General features: G+C 54.8%; 4 protein-coding genes across 4 annotated transcripts; 2 read left to right on the forward strand and 2 right to left on the reverse strand.

Annotated features, from left to right (window-relative positions):
• Window positions 1-1034: 1034 nt before the first annotated feature.
• COCCADRAFT_85758 (uncharacterized protein) lies at window positions 1035-6346 on the forward strand (the record flags this gene model as incomplete). The annotated part of the gene is made up of 3 exons (XM_007710210.1): window positions 1035-1351; window positions 1510-6041; window positions 6093-6346. The coding sequence occupies 3 exons, from the start codon at window positions 1035-1037 to the stop codon at window positions 6344-6346; spliced, it is 5103 nt and encodes a 1700-aa protein (XP_007708400.1).
• An 890-nt stretch (window positions 6347-7236) lies between these two features.
• COCCADRAFT_1774 (uncharacterized protein) lies at window positions 7237-9835 on the forward strand (the record flags this gene model as incomplete). The annotated part of the gene is made up of 4 exons (XM_007710144.1): window positions 7237-7360; window positions 7532-8596; window positions 8667-9012; window positions 9070-9835. The coding sequence occupies 4 exons, from the start codon at window positions 7237-7239 to the stop codon at window positions 9833-9835; spliced, it is 2301 nt and encodes a 766-aa protein (XP_007708334.1).
• A 1312-nt stretch (window positions 9836-11147) lies between these two features.
• Window positions 11148-13207, reverse strand: COCCADRAFT_1775 (uncharacterized protein; the record flags this gene model as incomplete). Its single annotated transcript, XM_007710145.1, has 2 exons — window positions 11148-11702; window positions 11753-13207. The coding sequence occupies 2 exons, from the start codon at window positions 13205-13207 to the stop codon at window positions 11148-11150; spliced, it is 2010 nt and encodes a 669-aa protein (XP_007708335.1).
• A 498-nt stretch (window positions 13208-13705) lies between these two features.
• COCCADRAFT_23076 (uncharacterized protein) lies at window positions 13706-14355 on the reverse strand (the record flags this gene model as incomplete). Its single annotated transcript, XM_007710158.1, has 3 exons — window positions 13706-13825; window positions 13899-14175; window positions 14336-14355. 3 exons carry the CDS (start codon window positions 14353-14355, stop codon window positions 13706-13708), a joined length of 417 nt encoding a protein of 138 aa, XP_007708348.1.
• Between the last annotated feature and the right edge of the window lie 196 nt (window positions 14356-14551).

Genomic DNA, 14551 nt, shown 5'->3' on the forward strand with positions numbered 1-14551 from the left:
GGAAATGAGCCGGCTTGGTTGGTGTGCAAAGACAGAGGGATTGCGATAAGTAACGAGCTTGTTCGCATGAAGGGCTTGGCGAGATGCTGGGGCGGCCAATCGCCCGTCACGGCGGCGACGCACGTGAGAACGGCAGGTGGAGGCGTGTAGTGTACGTATGCAAGCACTGCAGCCAAGTGTGTATACAAACACGACGCCCACTCGCCGGCCGGTGTTGCTGTCGATGGTTCTGCGGGACGAGGTGTGGCAGTGGAGAGTTAATTGCTGCCCTGTGCTGGTGGCCGTTGTGTCCAAGCAAGGCGGGGGTTGGGATGAACCTGCCAGTCCACGCGGCGAGCGACTTGGTTCCCGACGTAATAGCGCACCAGTTTATAGCCTCGACCAGCCGGCGACTAGTCTGCGCCGGCGACCTGACTGGCACTGGCACTGGCAACTGGCGAGGCGGACGGGGGGAAGAGCAGCAAGCAGGCGCAAAAGCAAAGAGTGCGACGGGGGGCGCGATGCAGCGGCGTATGCTTCGGGCCAAGCGTGGTATGCGCAGTGCCTGGCCGTGGTATACACGGCGAAGCCATAGTACGCATGCCTGTGTATGTATCCAAGTAGTAGACGGTAGCGGGTGGGTAGCAGGTATGTATGTAGATGCGTACATGTACACGGACGCGCAGAGGATTATGTACACTACTTCCTTACTTACGTCCGGATGGGCAGCGGGGGCAGCGGAGTGATCCGAGAGGAACGGCAGGGCCAGGCAGGGCCAGGGTAGGGTGAGAGCGAGGGCGAGGGCGAGGGCGGGCGCTGCATGGTGAATGGGCGCTTTGGTGTGTGTGATGGCGTCTGGCGTCTGGCCGGGTAATGGTCAGCCCTGAGAGCCCTGGCTCGTCCATGTATTGCTCGTCGTGTCCGGCCAAATTCACTCATCTTCCTCTGCCCTCTGTGCGTCACCCGTCGACAGCCATGCCCATCGCCTTCTCCTGACCTCGTCTTGTTTGTTCTACACATGCTCCTCGCCGCGTCCAGGCCGACTATGGAGGACAATGGCCCTACCCGCCCTGCCTCAGAACAATAGTGACATCGCTGCACCGTGCTCGCCCGTTCACACTGCGAAACGCGACGTCCTGCCCGCCGCCGCCACTGCTGCTGCCACCCCCGGTGCGGCCTCAGAAAATGCCAAACGGCGCGCAGACGACTCGCGCCGCCTGCGACGGGTCAAGGACTCGCGCGAACAACTCAAGAGCAGGACACGGGCGCGCGGCACCAGCAATGCCACCATTGACACCACCACCAGCAACTCGACCGCTGCTGGCCGCTCCTACACGGTGGCCAATGTCCACAACGGCGTCATCTACCTGAGGTACGCAGCCCGTAATACACGCAGTATCCACAGACACAGACCACCGCCCATAGTGACATGACATTAATCACAACCACAATGGCAACAATGACGACGACGACGACGACGACGACAATTGCTACTACTTACTGCTAATCGCGCTGACTCTCTATTCACAGGCCCGTGGCGCGCCCTGGCAACCAGCGAGGCCGCCCGCAACCAGATGCCTTCGTCTTCCCGCCCCAGACTCCCCCCGACAGCGCCACTCGCGACACGCTGCGCCCGCTGAGCGATGACCTCGACCATGGCTTCTACGGCTCTTCATCTCCCCAGTCGGAGCCCTCACCACCGCTACCAGGTCTGAGCGAAGACGAAGTCGCTGCCCACTACTCGCACCATTACCACCACAACTACAACCACCAAAACAACAGCCCTTACCACCCCCACTCCGCACACACGCGCTCCCATTCCTTCTCCATTGCCGACGACCATATCCCCGCTTCCCTCACCAACGAGCCAGGCACCTTCAAGGTCGTCATCGAACGCCCGGGGCATGTTCGGCCCAAGACGGCCGACACTTCCTCTTTCCCCATGCTGCAGGTGCCCATTCCGCATTACCGCTTGGGCACTCCGCGTTTCAGCACACGCGGGACAGTCGATTTGCGCAGCTCAATTTACACAGGAACCTCGGGCACCGAGGACTTTGCCAATTCCCTCCTCGTCACCCAGCACAGCGCCAGACAATCGTTCCTGTCGTCTCGCACTCGTTCAGATGCCTATTCGCCAGTACCCCATCGCTTTCGCGCTACCATGGACCGCCCGCCTATTCCCCTCTCAGGCCCATCTTCTGCTCGTGTATCACACTTTCCAATTGGTCCCCGCCTTTACGACGCGCTTACCCTGAACCCCGACGACAGGGCCGTGGTACGCTTCAATGCTAAGGGCGACATCCTTGCAGCCACGCCTTCCCGACTAGTCGCTCACATCACCTCGCCAAGTTTCCTCGATTACGAGTTGCTGTCCGATTTCTTTCTTACCTTCCGTGCCTTCCTGTGCTCCCGCGATCTAGTCGCATACCTCATTGCCCGGTTGCGATGGGCTGTCGACCGCCAGGATGACTTTGGTCGCATTGTCCGCGTGCGCACATTCGTAGCCCTTCGTCACTGGATACTCAATTACTTTGTCGATGACTTCATGCCACTCTACCGCCTACGAGTCATTTTCTGCGACCTTGTCAACAGCCTGTACAGTGATCTGCGTGCCCGCAAAGACGGAGGCGGAGGAGATATCAACATTGTAGGCGAGCTGAAGAAGTGCTGGAGACGTACTTGTGCATTATATTGGGAAACCAATGACCCTGTGGGCCGCAATTATGCAGACGATCCATTACTCCCAGGTGGTACCGATGAGGGATCGCAAATGTTGTTTGAAGAACCCCCTGTTATCCAGCCCATGCCCAGTACACCTCCGCGGGCTGCTGTACGCGACACCAAGGAGACGATTGGATCAAACCCAAGCGATCACTTTGCTAGTCGGTACATGGACTGGGCGCAAAGATCTCGCCATACACCTCAAAACTCAATGAGCACTCCCTTTCTACCATCACAGGACAATGAAAGTGCTCAGGTGCCACTATCTCCCGCAAGTGAGCGGAGCATGCACGTTTTATCCTGCTCAATCCCAAAGCGGGGGGTAAACAAACACGACCAAAATGTCGAACTGCCTCTGTATCCACACCCTGTACCAGCAGTCAATCCTCCTTCTACTGCCACGGCTCGTTTAGCAGGCAGCCCGCAGCAACCAGTGTCTATGAAGAACAGCCAACGTCCAGCCAGAGCCCACAAGCGTAGCGGCAGTTTCTCTGACGCCCTCAGAGACAGCAGGGCCCCATTGTCCTTACCTAAAAATGCACCGGCTGATTACACCATTTCTGCTGTAGCCAACATGCCCGGCACTCTTGTGCGCGGCGGGCTCATCCAGCCAACCACTCCGTACTTCCAAGTCAAAACTCTACGAACCGCGCCATCTCGCCATTTCCATGAGTCCGAAGACCTCGACGTAAGCGAACTCCAAAGACCAGGACAGGCCAACTCACCAGGCATGAAGAAAATCTTGGGCAGTGTACGACGTGCTCTGAGCACTCGTCAGCAAGTGAGCGTAGGTTCCCATTTGAGCGGATCTTTGCAGCAGCGACAGCCACCTTATGGGCGATCCTCGAATCCAGGTGCCGCCCCAGCCGTCTCGATGTCAGGGGGAGTACAGAAACGACATACTACTCGACCGCGGCCTCAGATGCGTGTCGATGTTCTAGCAGCTACAGTAGCTGAAAGTTTTCGAAGAGCGGTAGAAGAGCAACTGCAAAGCGAGGGGCAAGACCTCGATAATGGCGACGCTCCTAGTCTTAACGGTTTCGAATTCGAGTTTGATGGACGTGAAACTCCAACCCAGAACGACCATCAGCAGCCACACCGTAAACCGGACCCTCGCGTGCACAGCAACATCACTAGCGGCAGCAAATCGATTGTCATCATTGATGATACCGGGGCGCCACCTCTACCCACTACAGGCGCCTTGCCCACTGAACTCGACAAGGTAACGGCAAAGCTGGACAGTCACCAACGAGGCATATCAAATGATGCATCCCAAGCCGATGACGCCAACTCGATACAACACTCTCATGTTTATGACGATCCAGACCCCCACACTGCCACAGAAGAGTACCGCCGCTCACGTACTCCTACTAGACAGTCTAATGCGAGGGAGAGACGGTCCATGTCCGCAGGTCCAGAAGGGATGCATTCTTTCCGGCGCAAGGGCTCAGTCAAGAATTCGTTAGCACGTGCAGGCTCTCTTCGGCGCCATGCCTCTTACAACAGCGTGCTGAGTAGACGACGAGGTCCCGCAAGTGTGGCTACATTCCAGACCATGTCATCTGATAACGATCCCTTCTTTCTCGATCGTCAGCCGACAGTCGAAGCAGCTGTACCAACACGACAGCTTCGCCGACGACCAGGTGGCGACCTCCGTGCTGCGGACAATGTGCACGATCTCGAACAGGTACAGCGACCGTACTCTACCGGCTCCGTGTCAAATCACACACACTCAATCACTAATTCTGTTATCCTACGCGCTGACCGTTTTATCGATTCAGACCCTGAATTGTCTCATGAGGTTCAGGGACCACCCGAAGCGGAAACTCCAAGAAAGCCAATCTCCTTAGTGGATACACACTCATCCCAACCCAACCTCAGGCCGTCCTTTGAGGCCGAAGTAGCAAAACTTGCTGCCCTGCCCGATGATACCGACGATGAAGGTGGAGTCGAGTCAGCGTTAATGAAGTTGGAGGGGCGATACGAGAAGAAGTCGCCAAGCATACCCTCGCAAAGAACTACGATTGATTTCGCACAACATCACCGTGCAACGCAGAGCTTCGGTCAGAGTTCTCGTCTTGATACTTCCGAGCACGACAACTACCTTGCAACTGATGACGTCTTCCATCGCCCGCTGGCTCCTCCTGAAACTGACGGTCAAGGCATGTATCGGCTATCGGCCGAAAACTTTAATGGCCGTGTGCCACCAGTCACCTCCGTTGGTGAATCAACCGACTCGTACTCTTCCATACCCCTTCTCGACCGACATCTTAGTGAGATGCCAAGTCTACAACGAGGGCAAACGCTAGATTCGATCGCATCTTCGGCTAAACCTTCGCCTCTGCAAGTTGGCGCTTTTCCGTTGCAAGCTGCCCGGCCACCTGGTACGTCTTCGTCAATGAATTCATCTATTGAATACATCGAGGAGACGGACAGCATGAGGCGGATACCCGCTGGCGAAACCCTGCCTGCACATTCCTATGTCCGCGAATCTTTCCTGATGAATGACGATGAAGACCTCAGTGATGGTTTCTCCACATCTGCTGCACATTTTCTGGATGGTCAACAAGAAACTCCAGAGGGTGTGCCAGGCAACTTGCCAACCCACCCCATGCGCCATCCGCCTACGCCTCCTCCCACGGCTCCTCAGCTGCACGATTCTTTGCCCAATTCTACAGTGTTTGATGAAGGTCTCCCGACGCCTGGTCTTACACCCACAGTCTCACTTTCCAACCAACAAGGGAATCTACAGCCTGAGCGACCAGCCAGTTCTCCAGCTGAGCCACAAACCGTCCCTGCCGACCCTCCGGAACCAACCACTCATTTGCCTTTTGTCATGGCATACGACTCGGACCTTCTCGCACAGCAATTCACCATTGTCGAAAAGGATGCATTAGATGAGATTGACTGGAAAGAGCTTATCGAACTGCGTTGGAAGCAATCCTCACCACAGATCCGTGACTGGGTGCAATACCTACGAACCGAGGAAGCCAGGGGAGTTGACGTTGTTATTGCACGCTTCAATCTTGTTGTCAAGTGGGTTGTATCCGAGTGTTTGCTTACCGAGAACATCTACGAACGCGCCCAATGTATCACCAAGTTCATTCACATCGCCAACCACGCCAGACGATATCGCAATTACGCCACTATGTATCAAATCGCGATAGCCTTGATATCCAACGACATTTCGAGTCTCAAAAAGACCTGGGCTTTGGTCCCTGCGGCTGAGATGCTGGTTATGACCGAGCTGGAGGCTCTGGTCCAGCCAATGAAGAACTTCCATAACCTGCGACTCGAGATGGAGACAGCCTCTGTCGAGGATGGCTGCATTCCATTCATTGGTCAGTACGCTTATGACATTAATAGGATCAAAGCTAACTAACCATCAACAGGCGTTTACACTCGCGACCTCATCTACAACGCGCAAAAGCCCGCATTCATCGATGCACCGCCTGTCGACGGCGAACGCCTCGTCAACTTTGACCGTCATCACACGGCCGCCACTATTGTCAAGAACCTCCTGCGCCTACTCGAGGCCAGCTCCAAGTATACGTTCAAGGCCGAACCTCACATTCTCAGCAAATGTCTCTGGCTGGCTGCGCTCAGTGACGAAGAGATACATGAGCGCAGTCGCCAGTGCAAATGATTATAACCACTGAGATTATGCTTTTATGCATTCGCTTGTCATTCTCTTGTCATCCGCCTTTGAGTGGATCAAAACCTTAGTTACCGACTTTGCTTTTTACCTTGTCTCTTTGCTAATACCCATTCTGCGCACTATTGGCGCTGCATCAACCCGACACGATGTCATGACTCTATACTACCCACCTGTTGTTTTTATACCTTCACTCGGTCCTTTAGGATCACCACCGACTCAGCGCTTTCTACTCGTTAGATATAATAGCTCACGCGTGGGGGAAGATAGCATTGTAATTTGGAGCGTTCAGTACTCAGTACAGTAATGGCAATGTACAGGAAGGCGTTTGGTAGCATAAACATATGTACAGACCAGAAGTACATACCGTCATCTGATATTCAATATTATATAATCATCACTTTGATGCTACATTCATACTCTACTGTAAGCCTGTATTTGATGACATCGGTAACAAGTGGCACATGATGTTACCCAATAGCCTCAATCTCGTAATCCAAGCAAACCGCATATTGGACTGGACGCCTAGTAGTGGGGCCAGCAAGGCTCACATGCGGTGCGGTCCTAGCTGCAGAGTGGAGACTGCTCCTGCTGGTCAGCCTTACTACCTGCGAAGGCGAAGGGGTCAGCCACAACTTCCACACAACATAACACAGTCATGCGCGCACATAATGGCGACTGACAAGTGCTCCTGCGATATCTGTGACACAGCCACTGTACTGTTCCGTTACAGAAGCCGCTCCATGCCACCTTTGATGCTGTCCTCCCACTGCACTGCATCGTTGTCGTACAATCCACCTTTCGCTAGGGATCCTTGAATGAGGTCCAAGTAAGCCAAGCCGCTGCAACCTCAAGTGACCGACGGAAGCTTCTGGTACAGTATGTCCGAGTCGAGAGCTTTGGGCTCGAAGCCACCTTCCCCACCTTTGCCCTCGCGCATCGCTGTGCAGGATACGTCGACAGACGAAGAACCGCTGCCGAGTCCTGAGCTGGACGATATGGATTGTAAGTTGTTCCAATAAGAGAAGTAGGGAAAACAGGAGTTTTCCAGTGTCTTTGCAAATCTGCTTGAAGATTTATTGGCCCTTGGTCACATCACAATGTTTTTCGGCTTAGGTGTTGCGCTGAGAAGAAGCACGAATCGCTGCTCAGACTGACTGCTGACCGTTGAAATAGTGCCACGAGCTTATACGTCTGCGCGCGAACCTGTCAACCTCGGAGATTCTCAAACACAGCCACAGGGAACTCGGAGAGCCACCTTTGGCCACCGCCGTAAGCACAGTCCCAACCTCGAATGGCGCCAACCGTGGACCAAGGATAGCTGGCAGCAAGGCCGCGTACTGCTCATAGATTACGTTGCCAAAGAACATTCAGACGGCAGAAGGAAAATCGTAGCTCAGGAATTCTGCGACATTGATAGCCTACGCCGCTTCTACCGTAAAGAGGATCTTGCCGGCCAGGCAGCTCTACGCGTCATCCACGTGCAAAATGCCAGTTGGGCGACGCGTTTCCTTCTCCGGAAGTTTAACATCGACGCCAATGATGATCTGATAGGCACAAATTTTGGACGCTGGGCGCGTTACGAGAAGCCACAGCAGCGTGGTGGTAAACCTGTGCTCAATGGCCGCACTTTTCGCACCTCACGTGACCCATGGCGAGGCATATCACGTGCTGCGTTTGGCGCTGATTATCTGAAGCCGTACGACAGGTATATACGCTTGCCTTTCCCCGGCAGCAACAAGTCTATTATGGAACTCAATCACTACGATGAGGAGGACCAGCCAAGATACGGCTTCGACGTTTATGTGCAACGGCTGAGTGTCTATGTCCAATTGAGTGACGGCACGCCTGGGCAGGCTGTCGACCCTGACATACCGAATCCATATGATGAAGAGGCATGGGACGAGTACATGCGGCTGAAGAAAAGCTATGGTAACGTTGATGCTAACGAACACCCGGATAAGTACATTCCCAAACTCAGATCCCTGGACAATGGGAATACGATTATCCTGTTTGAGAACTCGATCACTGGCTCCGTCAAAGATACTCTTGTTGGTGCAAGGCAAGAGATAGAATCGAGATGGAGACGTTTGTCTTTTTATCTGCCTACAGATAATGAGGAGAATTTGACGGCCGAGTGTATGGATTTCATACTGCAGGACATCTTCAAAGCGCTGTCGTATAATTGGCAAAAGTTTATGGGGTTGTGTGAAACCCATGTAGGGATTCTGGAAGACAAGAGTAAGTTTGATTTTCTAGAAGTAAGCTCTGCTACTATGCATTCGGCTTTACTAACAAGCTTTGTTTTCAGTTTACGAGAATCCTGCGGATGAGTCGCGAGCCCCTGAGCTCTGGAAAAACAGTGCGCAGTGGCTCAAAGTCGAGCGTCTGATATACATCCACCTTGACATCGTCAAGGAAATGGTCAGTCATTTGCATGACCTCTCTGGCACCAACCCCAAAGAATTACTTGGCCAGGCCTGGCTAGGCTCCATGCCAGAGGAGATTGAAAAGTTGACTGGGCGATGGGAAAGAGACATCATACTACCGACATCGTCTTTGTCGGATCTAATGTATAAGAGCGTCGGAATCAGAGATGCTCGGCACTCTCTCCAACTAGGGCTCAGCATGTGGCGCCTGAGCTGGATCACATTCATGTAAGTCTTGCACCCTCTCCATCCTTTGTCAAGTTCCCGATACTCACCACCTCATAGATTCCTCCCCCTCACCTTTACAGTTGGCTTTTTCGGTATGAACGTCTCAACCTTTGAGTCCATGCCCGACATAAAATGGTGGTTCATCGTCTCCTTCCCCGTCCTCCTCACCGTCCTCATCCTCTGGTACGGCGTCAAGCACAGCCTCGCCAGCCAGCGCCAAAACCCCATTCGCCGCGGTGTCTACGAAGCCCTCTACCACGAACTCGCCACTGACCACTCAACCCTCTGGACCCGCCGCGGCCCACGCGACGATGTCGTGCCCGTGGGCTGGTGGGGCAGCGTAAAATGGCGCCTCATCACCCGCTGGTTCGGCAAAGACAAGACAAAGCTAGGCAAAGACTACGATCCCGCCAGCGAGGAATTTGGGGCCTGGTCCAGAACGAAGCGTTGGCTTACGCGGCGTTGGCTCGATGAACTATCCGTTATGCCTCTCCCGCAGCATCCGCCACTCACCAACGCTCCTCATACCGCTCAACCCAACGTCCCACCGTCTTCGGACACAATGTCTTCCTACCCGCTTGACAAGGACTTGGGAGCTATAGGCGAGCTGCTCAGCATAGCCACGCCCGTTGCGCTGGCGGAACTGGATCCCACGGCTGCAAGTCGCCTACAGGGTAGAATCCCCATTGAGCGACTGCGCAGCTTGAGCCCGCCGGCTGTTTTAGGAAGTAGATCGAAGAGTAGGGAGAGTGCGGCGAGCAGTGATGGCGGGGTTATGGTGGAGGAAAAGAGCGAGCAGGCGGTTAGGGCGGGTGCAAGTTAGAGCGCAGTAATGATTAACATGTGAGTATTGTTGATTCTGTATTCTTCAACAACTATAGTTGTAATCTAGTCTAGTATAACAGTATATCATAATCTCTACACATTCCTTTCCCATCTTTCTTCCCCCCCCCCCCCCAGATTCCAACTCGAGTCTCAACTATCTTCCTTCCTTCCTACTCTTACCTTCACCCCACACCTTACCCTCCCTAACCCTAGCACCCACAAACCCTATCGCAGGCACTAAAAGGCTAATTACAAATCCACTCCCACATCATCTCCAAGTGGCTTCGAATACCTTCGGGTCCCGGGAGAACATCTCATCCGGGCTCATTCCCGCCCCCGATATGAACATGGGGGGGGGGGGGGTAAGTCCCGTTTCAAGATGATTGGTAGAGTGTGATTACCTTTTACTTGGCAAATGGGGTATTGAGCAAAGAGAGATGATGATGATGGTACCGGGGATATGGGAGATATATTGGGGGGGGGGCGGAAATGTATCGAGTTACGATTTGATTACACTCAACCCACTGTTTTGGGCAAAGTATGAGTGCATGGAACCTCTTTCGCTTGGTGTTATGAGTGGGAGGAGGATTTCACATTGCGTTTGCTTCAAACATGCGACATGCTGCGTGCGGAGGGGGATTTCCTAACTTCTCCGAGGCGAATAATATGTGATGTATTTCATTTTCATTCCTGAATGCCCTCCCCTCTTATCTAATCCAGACTTTGCTCCAGCAGCATACACTAAGGGGTCGGGCACAAGCAAACTTTGTGCCGACGCCCCGTGGCTGAAAATGCTGGAGGCGGGAAGGGGTGGGGGAAGGCAAAGAAAAAAAGGGTTATGTACTAATCCAGCCTGATCCGAGACGAAACCCCCTTCCCAGCGGACAGGTTTTAACCAAGAAAAAACTACAAATATCTTCAAGACATTATTCGACCTCTTTTCTAAAATAAACTCGACCTCGCCTGCTTCCGGCCCTCACTACATACCTCGTAGCAAGGGCGTTTGACACGAGGCTTCGGTGGGGGTATAAACATGGCAAGCAAAGAGGCAAAAGTAGCCGCTGCTTGCCCCAATCTCCCCCTCGTAAAACTCGCTAAACTTTCATGCAAGAGAATGAGAGATTATGAGAGAAAGAGAGGAGTCAATGAGACAAAGCAGGCATGAAGAAGAGAAGCTAAGCAAGCAAGACACATAGCCACAGATCTAGAGGCATACAATCTCAGATCGAGGAAACAAAAGAAAATCAGAACAAGAGCCCGCTGAAACGTTCCTCATAAAAAAAGACACCTGACTCTGACGGCTCAACGGCTTACAGCGCCATACCAGGAACCGGCTTCCGATCAGGAATGGGAAGAGGGCCGGTAGGAGCTGGGGCGTTGGGGTTAAAAGGACTAGGACCGGGAGCTGGGCCACGTCGTGGGTTACCAGCTCCACCTGCCGAGTTGGATCGTTGACGACCACCAATCTGAGGTGGAGGTCCCATCTGGGGTCCGCCGCCGTAAGGACCGGGGGACATGGAACGTTGCGGGCCAGCAAAAGGTGCGTTGCTGTTGGCACGGCCGCGAGGAGGACCTTGCTGGGGAGCATTGCTATTGGCACGACCACGAGGGGGTCCTTGTTGAGGACCGTTGCCGTTAGGCTGCATTTGACGAGGGCCGGGGCTCATGGGACGAGGACTTTGGGAGTTCATAGCGGGCGAAAGAGGACGTGGCTGAGGTCCACCAGCTGGACCCATGGGCGGGCGGATAGGAGGGCCGCGCATGTTACCTGGGGGAGGGCCTTGACGGGGCTTGACAGGGTGCTTGGACAGACATGTACGAGGAACGACACCTTGCTGAGAACGGTCCATACGGATACAGAGGGCCTAGGGATGATTAGCGGGTTGATTCTGACAAAGTAAAGATGACTGCTTACCCATCCATCATCGTATTCATGGAGCATGCGAACGAGTTGGCCGGCGCGAAGTTCAAGTTCATCTTGCATAGAAGGCTTAAAGTCAAGTTGGACACGATGTACGTTGTTGGAACCAGGAGCGAGGGCCGGGCTCTGAGGGGCGCTACCAACAGCGGCGCCAGCGATAGGAGGAGGACCAGTGGGCGCGGGACCAGGAGACGCAGGGAGACTTTCGGTAGCTGGGGGACTGAGCGGAGCGTTTGTGGAGTTGGCACTGGCTGTCGGAGGGGCGGGGAGCTCGGCTGTAGGGGCTTGAGAAGTAGGAGGAGGAATTGACTTGGCTGCAGTCACAGCAACAGCGACAGGGGCAGCATCAGCGGCAGCGATTGCTGCAGCGGGATCAGCAAAATTGGCGCTGGGTCTTGACGAGTGCATGGCAGAGTTCAGTGGGGAGGCATTAGGAGGCGAATCCGGAATGGAGGCTTGTTGAGTATCGACAGCAGCCTTGTTTCCGAAGGGGTTGCTAGGTGGGGGACCAGATGGCGTGTCAGGATCTTTGAAAGGGTTAGCAGCAGGAGCGTTGGATGCTCCAGGACGCTCCCAGGCACTCGTTGGGCGCTCAGCAGCTGCCGAAGGTGAGAGGCTCTGGGCTTTAGCGGCTCCAGCAGCACCACCAGTGTTGAGCAAGTTTGCTGCACTCTTGCGCTGCTCGAAGCTGGGGTCGAACTGAGTAACAGGGCGAAGGCTCAAACGGGGCGCAGTCTCAGCGCTGTGGGCAGAACGAATGCTAACAGCTGGGGCGGCAGCGGCCATGACCTGAGGTGGTGGTGGAGGAGGTGCGCTTCGCATCTCAGTCTTCTCATTCTCTGCGGCAGCAGCAGCAGCCATCTGCTTCTTCTTACGGCGGTATACAAGGAGGATTCCGGTCAGGATAGCGCAGATGACGACAAGGATACCGAGGGCGAGACCAGCCATTGCGCCAGTAGACATGCCACTGTCGGAGCCGGGGGCAGCAGTGGAGGAAGCTGTGGCAGAAATGGCGGCAGTAGCAGAGATGAGGCCTGCAGCAGATGAAGCTGGGCTTGGTTCGGGAGACTTTGTTGCGAGCATCAGGGTGGACGCTGTCTTGGTCGAGCTCGATGGCTGGTCGGTCTGGCGAGATGGCTGATCGGTCTGGCGGGACGGCTGGCTGGTTTGGCGTGCAGGCTGGTCATCGTCGTTCGAGTCCTGAGTAGAGGATGGTCTTCTTGTGGGCCTAGCTGTCTCCTCGGGCTCGTCATCGTTCTGGGCAGCGGTGGTACTCTCGCGAGCACGGGTGGCAGGTGGAGGGAGGGCAATTGGCTTCTGGGTGGGCTCAGGGACGTCGTCGCCTCCCTCGGTAGCAATTACGATCTCGGTGACAATCTCGACGGGTCCTTGACGTTGTCGGCGCATGAGATGCGCGTGGGCGTGCTGGTAGGCCATGTCGTGGATCATGGCGTACAGGCGATTAGGAGGTTATGGGACCAGGTCCAAATATCGCTTCACAGGAACCGGCTCTTGTATTGAATGTGCGGCGTGGTGTTTGCAAGCAGTGAAGGCGGATTAGGTACGACGTGGCGGGGGGTAAAGACTGGTGTTGTTTATGTTTAGGTGGACTAGGCACTATACAGAAAAGAGGGTAAGTTGTAGGCTTGTGTAAAAGAGCGAAATGCAGCAGGCAGCGCTGGGGGAACGAAGGACAAGACGACAACCCGGCCGCAGGAGTACGTGATGTCGTCAAGGGAATTAAGAGGCGGCGTGAGGGTGAGCGAGCGAAGGGGCCGGCGAAGAAGGAAAGAAAGTAGTAGCAGCGCGGCAGAGAGAGAGACACACACAGGGCAAGAGCGACCATGCAGCCACGCTCGAAACGCCGGGGGGTGCCTTGCCAGGCCGAACCGTGGACGTTGGCCCGTGCCACCTGTTCATCTTTCCTGAACAGACATTAGCCTGCGTCTAGCGCCAGGTACCCGCGGCCCCTGATTGGCCACCCCATCTAATTTCCAGCCCATCTTGACGCTCGTCGCCCGCCCTGGTCTGCAGATGGGCCGCCCTACACCCCTTATCAACCATCAACTATCAGCAAATAGCTACGCACAGCAACAAAGTTCGCTCTACGGTCTCGCGCTGGCCCCATTCTTTGTCGTACTATGACGTGGCTGATGCATACTGCGCCTTCTCCTTCTCTCAATACCCGCCGGCGGCATGGCGTGCTCGCGGAGCAGCGCGGTAAGAGGATCCCAGGACCTGCCAGCTCGTAATTACCGTGCGGCTCCATGGCACATACTGGCTGCTTTCTTAGGCTGGCCCCCGGCACGTCGTAATTTCGCTCGTCATCAAAGCGGCATGCCAGCGCCGCAATGCCACACCCGAGGCTAATGCCAGGCTGTATGCTTGCGACAGTGGCTGCGCTCGCGTGCTCTGCTCTATTGAACCATGTACAAATGTACAGGGTACTGTCCACATCACATTGCTCCATGAGCGCACGCGGGGTATCAGAAGCAATCACATATAGCAAGGATGTCTAGTGGCCGTTGGAGCCACCACGAGCAGCACCCATGTCCACAACAAACAAACAAAACATACCTCAACAGTGCCCACTCCATTATTCCGAGCACGAGGCTGAGAAGAGCGTGCTTCCGGCTATAACCTGGTGTTCTATGCTAGCTTCTGAAGTAACATGCGTACAGAGGTCAACGCTACTTCAGCCAGGCCCAGTGGCGCTTGGGGGCGAAGATAATAATCAGCCAATGCTGTGGGGCTGAGAAAAACCTGCACCACGCGACAAGGCTACTCCAATTC

This window comes from Bipolaris zeicola (genome assembly GCF_000523435.1).
Source record: "Bipolaris zeicola 26-R-13 unplaced genomic scaffold scaffold_15, whole genome shotgun sequence".
Taxonomy (NCBI): domain Eukaryota; kingdom Fungi; phylum Ascomycota; class Dothideomycetes; order Pleosporales; family Pleosporaceae; genus Bipolaris; species Bipolaris zeicola.